Below are 8,451 nucleotides of genomic sequence, written 5' to 3' on the forward strand. Positions count from 1 at the left end.
TTGGAAGGCAAAACTCTGGGAGCCGATCCGTCCCCAGATGGCAGGTGAGGGCTGGTGAGCAGCAGGCACAGGGAAGAGCCGGGCATTCTTCTGCAACACCCTGACTGTTTTCCCTGTGTCCCCAAAGTGCTGGCACCAGGCACAGCTGGTGGCACCTGGGCCAGCATGTGCCTGATGCCTGTGCAGCCTTTGGCATCTCTCCCAAGTGCTCTGAGCTCATCCCAGCTTTCCATCATGCAGGGGGTGAGTGTTGGTGCCTCACCAGCCCCTCATCTCAGCAATGACCATCCTGTTACTACCCCTGGCATGAGGACCCTGCACCCACCCTACTCCCCAGCATCATCTCCATCCCTGCAGGAGCCCTTTCCTTCCCAACAGGCACCAAGAACCTGGAAAACACCAGGCAACATCCCAGCAGATCCATGTGCCGATAAAAGCACGGTGCAGACCCATGTCCAGGCCTGATGCAAATTTAATTGAATGGGAATGAGATGTATTTTATGTCCTTAAAGCACATTAAGTGCTTGGAAGTTAATTGGTATTTAATTAGCATAAATCAAGCACTTTAATAATACTCAAGGAAAAACAACGTGGTGTTACAGATGCTTTATCAAAAGTCACCCTGACAAATTAAAGTTGAATGTGCCCAACACATCAGCACACGAGGCCATGCACGGGCTGTCCCCCCTCCTGTCCCCTGCACCCGGGGACTGTGGCCAATGGCACCACTGCCCTGGAGGGACCTGTTGAGCCCCCCTCACCTGCACCTGCTGGGAGAGGGGCCTTGAAACCGGGGTGCAGCAGGGACATGGAGTGCAGGAGAGAGCTGGGGTGTGGGATGGAGCTGGGATGCAGGAGGAAATTGGGATGCAGGATGGAGCTGGGATGCAGGAGGGAGCTGGAGTGCCGGACGGATTTGGGATGCAGGAGGGATCCGGGATGCGGGCAGCACCCGGGGTGCAGGAGGCTGCCCGGTGCAGAGGCAGCCGCAGCCAAGCGCGTTTCCTGCGGGGCCGAGCATCCTCTCGAAAGGGGAAGGTGGGAGCCCGTCACACGCCCGGGGCCCCAGCCCCGCTCCCACCGAGAGCTGTGCCCCGAGCAGAGGCGGGGACACGTTGGGGTCCCCACAGCACCAGGTCGCACCGACCTCCGCTCCCCACAGGCTCATTTTGGGGAGGAAACAGCGATTCTGCTCCCTGTTTGGTTCGGCATTTTTTGTGGCGTTGCCATGACAACCGTCCCAGTGACATCTTCATGCTATTTGCCTCCTTCTGGGGGTTGCATCATTGTCCTCCCTGAATGAGCAGCTGCCGGGTTCCCGGCTCACCTGGAGCGCACGGTGCTCCCGGGGCTCACGGCTCCTTCCCGGCCCCGGGAGCTGCCCAGGGAGGGGTGCAGCAAACCCCCCGAGCCATGGATGCTCCATTCCCGGCGTTCCCTCACTCCAGCATTTCTGCAGCATTGTCCTTCTCTAAAAGCACATCTTTGTGCGTGTCTGTGCCCCTGCGTGGGTCACCTCCCGGCATGGGAAAGTAGAAAACAAGCTGAAAATAGAGAGGTGACATTGGCAGTGCCCTGTCAGCCCCACGGGGACAGCGGAAAGCTGGGACCTGCCCTGTCACAGCAACTGCGAGAGCCACCAGCAGAGACAGGGAGGAGGCATCTGCCTTACCCGGGGGGTTCCTCCAGACCGGAGATGGGGCACAGCCGGAGCCAACACACAGCTCCTGCACGGGGAGGGTGGTCTGACCCCGCTCAGGGGAGCCGGGCCCTTTCCCACTCCTGCCTCCTCCTGCCTTCCAACCCCATTCCTGCACTGGTGCCCTGGAGCTGGGCAGGGTGGGCAGCCCAGTGTGGGGACACAGCTCTCCCAGCACAGCCCCTGCCCCAGGGGCACCTCTGAGCCACGCTGCTGGGGGACCTGGGAAAGCAACAGGCATTTCCCAAGTTAAAATTTCACAAAATTCGGAATAACTTAACCCAGGGAACACGAGGGGTTCCTGTCTGGGACTGGGAATGCTCGAAGTGACACCCGTGTGCCAGCCCAGCCCCCGGGCGTGGGGGGACGGTCCCCATGAATCCCCCCAGGTGAGGTTTGGATGAGTCAGGGCAGCGCTGCCGGAGGGGACGGATGCCGGGCTGACGCAAAGCTGCTGCGCTGGCTCCTCTCCCCCTGCCCACACAGCTCCATCCTCTCCTTCTGCTCACTCTCCTGCCTCTGGCAGCACCCCCTCTGCCAAGCAGCCCCCCCTTCACTCCCGGCCTGCAGCACTCCTCCTCTGGCAGGGAAGGATGACCCATGCTGGCATCTGGCTGAGTGCCTCACCTCCTTGTCCTCCTGATGTTTGTAAGGGCCAGACACAGAACTGTCCCCAAAGGTCCCTTCTCCCGTCACCCTCTGTGGCAGCATCCATGGGGCGGGAGCTGCTTGGCATTGTCCTGGCCAATTTGAGTGGGGGGCAGTGGTGCCCACGCAGAGGGCACAGGGCTCCCTGGCTCTGTGGATGCCTGAGAACTGCTCTGGGGGGTTGGACGCTGTGCATGGGCAGTGCCAGAGGAGCCTGGGGCACCCTGGACACCGGTGCTGGTCAGGAGATGCTCCCAGTGGGCCAATGCCATGGCAGGGGCTGGCAGAGCCCTGGGGACCGTGGTTTGGCTGGGAAGTTTCCATCCTTCCTCCAGCAGCAGGGGAACCATGACCGGCCCACAGGTGCCAGGGAGATGCCAAGGGGGGCAGGATGAAGAGGAAGGAGCAGGGGCAGGAGGTTCCATCCTGGCTGTGCTGGGCTGCGCCCGCTGCCCACAGATGGGGCTCTGTGCTGGTGTCACTTCAGGAGAAGGCGGGTGGCCTGGTCACCCATCAGGAGCCTTTGGGGAGGTAAAAGAGACAGAAATTCAGGGTCAGTATTCCTGCCATGGCAAGGATGCAACAAGGACATGGGGACAGCACCAGCCCAGCACCAGCCTGAGGCTGATTCACCACATGAGACAAGGATGAAGCAAAGGCACATGTGGACACAGGCTGGATCTTTGCTCTCATCCTGTCCTCATGGGAATGAGAAAGGAAAAGGAGTCTCCAGCCCTTGGAGACCTCTCTGCAAAAGCATCTGCTTGGAGTCTTGCCCGATGGAGGAGGGCAGCAGCACAGGGGGCAAAGGGAGGGTCAGCCAGCAGGGTCCCACTCCCAGTGTCACCGCGGGTGTCACGTACCTCACCAGCACCCCAACGAGGAGGGCAGCCACCATGGGCCCTACCCAGTACACCCAGTGGTAGTCCCAGCAGTTTGCCACCAGAGCTGGCCCAAAGGCTCGGGCTGGGTTCATGCAGGCTCCTGACACGCCACCCCTGGAAGGGGAACAGAGTGGCTGTGTCATCATAGCGGGACACGGGAGCATCCCCTCAGTGCTGGGACGGGGCAATGAAGGGGGTGGGGGCAGCAGCATCCCCCTCCCAGGGCTCCTTCCCAGGGCTCTGGTGGGCAGTGGGCTTGGACCACTCTCGCCCACATCCTGGCATGGCTGCTCGGTGATGAGGATGGTTTTCCATGGGGGTTGGTTTCCCACAGCAGCTCAGACCAGCCTGGCCCCAACAGCAGCTGCTGACCAGCACTGGCCTTCATTCACAGGTTGGCGAGTTCCTGGGGCAAACCCAGCCTGGGATGGAGGCGCCAGTGCTGACTTATTCTGGGGCACACCAGGAACCAGGCTTTACACAAGGAAGGCTCCATGCCACACACAGGTCACACACAGGAGCGGGGCAGGAGGGACGGGAGCAATTACAGGTTAAAGGGGTAAATATTTGCTGAGGGGTTTGTGCCGTGTGTAAACACGGCCCGGGGTCCTGCCAGAGTGGGTGGGCACTACTTTAACCCAACACTCCATTAGCTCCATGTTAATTCCTAATTGCATGTGCTCATTATCCCATCACGGTGGCACCAGAGCCAGGCTGAGCTTGGCAGAACTTCCAGCAGCCACGGGAGCACAAGGGACACAAACCCCTGCTGTTTGCTCAGGGTTTCCCATGGCAAACACAGCCCGGGCAGGCCCGGGGTTTATCACCCACGGCGGGTGCTCGGGGAGGCTGCACCGGCTCCGGTGCCACGTGCCGAGATGAGCCTGCGGCTGCTCCTGCTCCAGGCTGAGCCCCTGCTGCTCCTGCAACCAGCCCATCAGCTCTCCCAAAACTGCCAGAGCGCCTCCTGGGCTCATTTGATGGCCCTCCTGGTGTGCTCAGCTTGCAGGGCCTGTGCTGTGCTGCAGGAGGGCAGGTCCCATCCCAGTCTGTCCCATCCCACCCCATTCCATTCCACTCAGGACCCAGGCGCTGTGTCCTCCCTGGTGCAGGGTGCAGCTGGTTGGGGTGGGATTTGGGGTACCCCAATGTTGGGTGCTCAGAGCACCAGCTCCATCCCACAGCCGATGGTCCCATCCTGAGCTCCTCCTGGGGACAGCAGCCCCTGGAGTGACGGCGCTGTGTGGCACTGTCTGTCCCACGGGGACACGGGCAGAGGGGACGGTGAGCTCACCCTGCCAGGATGTTGGCGGTGATGGTGAGGCCGATGCAGAACGGGGCCAGCGGGGTCCTGGTCCTGCCGTTGATGGCTCCCATGCAGACCACCAGGAGCAGGAAGGAGCTCATGACAATCTCACCCACGAGGACACCGGGGATCTGCTCGTCAGCCGTGATGCCGCCGCCGAAGGCTCCTCCGCTGGCGTTCCCGAAACGCTCGCTCGGTGCCACAGCCTGCGGGGAGAGCCGTCGGTGCCCACCACGCTCCAGACTGTGGCCTGTGCCAGCAGATGGGCTCACTGTCGGGGCAGCGTGGGCGGCGGGCGGGTTAAAGAGGAGCTAAATTCAGCACTTGCGGGAGGAAAGCCGGCCCCAAGTGCCTGGCAAACACAGACTCGTTAGAGAAGGCTTTCGGCATCTCCTGGAATAATGACCAGGCACCGGTCCCGGCGGGGTGAGACTCCCTGGGTTGCCCAGGGGGTCGTGGTGGCCAAAGCACACGGTGCTGGCAGTGCCGGGAATGGGCAGCACCGAACCTGAATGGCCCTTAGGGTGCCGTGCTGGGGGAACGAGTGCAGGGGAACTGTGTGTGTGAACATGGCAGTGCTGCAGAGGCACCGAGAGTCCTTCTGTGCCTCATGAGTGTGGCACAGCAAACCTCTGGAGGGCAGCTTTGGTTAATCAGCCTGGCCCCAGAGCCCGGGGCCGCAGCAGGCTGGGGAGGCCAGGCCAGCTCTGGCAGAGCAGGGGCAGTCCCTGTGCCCCAGCCCTGGGTGGAGAGACCCCCCCGGGTCCGTACCTTTGCCAGGCCAGCTCCGATCATCCCTCCACAGAGCTGGGAGAGCCAGTAAGGGATGAGCATGGTCATGTTGAGCCCCCCGACCAGCCACACGCCCAGGGACACGGCGGGGTTGAAGTGGCCTCCGCTGCCAAGGAGAGAGGAGCATCAGCAGGGGGTTCACCCCCAGCGTGGGGTTCCCTCCTAGGGGCTCGCCATGGCCTGGAACCACAGATGCTTTCCAGTCCTTCCATGCTCCAGGAGAGCAGGATCCAGCTGTTTCCTCTCTCTGCAGTCACTTCTTCACAGCAACAGCAGCAGCACCAGGCTGGACACCCAGCCCCTCCTGCAGCGCTGGCAGGGGCACTTTGAGGGACAGGACTTGGGGATGTATCCCTGAGGCCCCCCAGGTGCTTCCAGGAACTGCTGCAGCACTGCCAGGGCAGGTGTGGGCAGCAGAGCTCTTGCAGAGAAAACTGTGGTGGGTCGGGCTCCCAGCCTGGCAGGACACAGAGCCCCCAGGGAGGCAGGGACCAGAGCAGGCCTGTTGTGCTGGGCCCTCAGTAGCAGACCTGAATCCTTCACCTCGAAAAGCACAAGCAAGACAGACGCAGAGACCCTCTAATTAAAACTGATTACCATGAGACACAGGCTAATGAACAGGTTTCATAACTGATCAGCCTGATAATTGCTGGTGATGAGTCAGAGAGTCTGGGAACGATAACCACATCTTGCTCTTTAGCTGGGATTAAGCCCAACCAGGAGAGCAGGAGGTTGTATTGTTCAGGGATGATGCCTCGGCTGGACAGGGCTTCACTGCGAACACGCTGGGTTTAGAGGGAGCCTGGGGGCTGAGGAAGGACCTGGCTGCAGACAAATCCCACCTGGGGGAGCAGCCTGGCTGGAGAACCCCTCCCGGGATAGGTAGGATATTGGGAAGGAATTCTTCCCTGGGAGGCTGGGGAAGCCCTGGCACAGGTTGCCCAGAGAAGCTGTGGCTGCTCCTGGATTCCTGGAAGTGTCCAAAGCCAGGCTGGATGGGGCTTGGAGCACCCTGGGACAGGGCAGGGGGTGGGACTTGGTGGGATTTAAGGTCCTTTCTAATCCAAACCATTTCAGGATTCTGTGTGAATCTGACTTTAGGCTAAAATATCCCCCTGTGCAGGATCCTGATCTGGTTCCTCCTGGCTTCAGAATAAATAGGGGACCCCCAGGACCCCTCTGCAGCCCCTCACCATAAATTTCCTTGTCCTGCTCCCCTGGTTTCACCATGCCAGGATTTGGGGTGAAGAGGGACTGGGCACAGGCACCGCGGGTCAGGAGTCCCCAACGCACAAACCTCAGCCTGGGCCATTTTCCCTCCTAATCAGGCACTGATAAATTATCAGTCCCATTGCTCTGGACTCTGGGGTTTGTCCATGATCCTGCCCAAGCCACCCGGGACAGCCTGGAGCAATCCCATCCCTGGGCTGTGTGGAGCCAACACAAGGGAAGGGAATGAAACTCCCCAGGGACTGTTCCAACTTCTTCTTTGGGGATAAATCTACATCTTAGCGCCAAACAACATCTTTTTCAATGAGCACATTTGTCTAAATGTTGCTTTTGAGTAATTGAAACCGCTTTTTTTTCACCTGAAAATACCCAGAGGAGGAGACTGTTGGGTTAAAATGTTTTGCTCTGACATCCTTATGAAAGGAATCGTCTCAGCTTCCCAGAGAATCATAAAATCATAGAATGGTTTGGGTTGGAAGGGCCCTTAAATATCTCCTAGTTCCAACTCCCAGAAGAGAATGTTCCTGTTTCAGCTTGATCATTTTCATTAAAAGGGCTGAACATTGAAACATGGCAATCCAAAGCCAGGTGAACACCCTCAAACCCACAGTGTTACAGGTGCCACCAAAGATGCCACCACAAATGGCACCATCACCCCCCAGTTGGCCACACTGCCAGTCAGGGGCTCCATGGCAAGGCAGGGGTGCTGCAGGCACCGGGATCTGGGCAGGGAAGAGCCTGAAGGCAGCGAGTGGGCGCCCTGGGCATCTCCCCTGTCCAGGCACGAGCATGTGCAGCGCCAGGCGCTGGTGTCCCTTACCTGATGTCCCCCAGGATGGCGATGGTGACCCCCAGGGCAAGCCCATGTGCCAGGGCGGGCTGCAGCCGCCCCGTGCCCCCCAGGTCCTCCACCACGGACAGGCAGCCAATGAAGATGAAGAGGGCACTGCCCAGCAGCTCGGCCACGCAGGGCTGGATGTGGCGCTCGTACCAGTGCGGCCGCGGGGGCTTGGGCTTGACCTCGATGTCCATCATGTCCTGCACCGGGCAGGGACCGCGCCCGGCACCAGCCATGGGCAGCTGGAGCACGGCAGGGCCCGGGGAGCCACGCCAGGGGCACAGCTGGGGGTGCTGGAAGGCAGAGCCTGGATGTGCAGGGCCCAGGGCTCCCAGTGCAGGGACAGGGACCCCAGGAGGCTGCCAGGCTCCCCGTGACTGTTTGAAGAGGCAGCTCTGGATGGGAGGCTCTAAATACAGATCGGATTTGCATTGCTAAGAAAAAAAAGGGGTCATAAAAGCTGTTGGGCCGGCCCCCAGGGATATCAAAGCTCGTTATCACTGCCAAGCCTTGGTTCAAAGCTTGGGGTTTCTTCCTGGGTTTTTCGTTGCTGTTGATGGTGCAGTTTTAATGGGTTCTGCCAAGATTCAGGATGTGGTTTCTGCCATGCAGAGACCCAGAGTGTGGCACCTGTGCTCAGCCCTGGGGCCTCTGTGCCTGTTTGAGCTGCCGAGGGGCAGCACCCTGGGAAACAGTTGATGCTGCTCTCCCAGAATCTCAGACTGGTTCAAGTGGGAAGGGACCCCTAAGAAACTGGACCATCCAGTGCCACCCCCTGCCATGGGTAGGGACATCTTCCACTATCCCAGGGTGCTCCAAGCCCCGTCCAGCCTGGCCTTGGACACTTCCAGGGATCCAGGGGCAGGCACAGCTTGTCTGGGCAACCTGTGCCAGGCCCTCCCCACCCTGTCAATGAAGACCATCATTCAAAGTTCCTCTAAACCTCAGCCTACATCCTGCCCAGAGCTCCCAAAGCTGGGGGTTCATATCCCTCTTGCACTGCTCTCAAATAAAGATGTGGGCAAAAGGGCCAAGGGATCCAGCAGCTACTCCA

At 60.1% G+C, this 8,451-nt stretch overlaps 1 protein-coding gene across 1 annotated transcript; it reads right to left on the reverse strand.

Annotated features, from left to right (window-relative positions):
• Positions 1-1,861: 1,861 nt before the first annotated feature.
• On the reverse strand, positions 1,862-7,633 carry AQP8 (aquaporin 8). The gene is made up of 5 exons (XM_008633576.2): positions 7,380-7,633; positions 5,309-5,435; positions 4,526-4,743; positions 3,211-3,345; positions 1,862-2,868 (listed from the first exon to the last, which is right to left on the reverse strand). The coding sequence occupies exons 1-5, from the start codon at positions 7,631-7,633 to the stop codon at positions 2,826-2,828; spliced, it is 777 nt and encodes a 258-aa protein (XP_008631798.2). The 3' UTR covers positions 1,862-2,825.
• Between the last annotated feature and the right edge of the window lie 818 nt (positions 7,634-8,451).

This window comes from Corvus brachyrhynchos, unplaced genomic scaffold (genome assembly GCF_000691975.1).
Source record: "Corvus brachyrhynchos isolate BGI_N302 unplaced genomic scaffold, ASM69197v1 scaffold5, whole genome shotgun sequence".
NCBI classification, from domain to species: Eukaryota; Metazoa; Chordata; class Aves; order Passeriformes; family Corvidae; genus Corvus; species Corvus brachyrhynchos.

Bases quoted from the DNA above. Each gene is read 5' to 3' on its own strand.
- AQP8 (XM_008633576.2), bottom strand. From the start codon at position 7,633: ATGGCTGGTGCCGGGCGCGGTCCCTGCCCGGTGCAGGACATGATGGAC. The intron at 4,744-5,308 runs GTACGGACCCGG...CTCTCCCCGCAG, and splicing joins TCGGAGCTGGCCTGGCAAAG to GCTGTGGCACCGAGCGAGCG. The intron at 2,869-3,210 runs GTACGTGACACC...ACCTCCCCAAAG, and splicing joins CTCGTTGGGGTGCTGGTGAG to GCTCCTGATGGGTGACCAGG.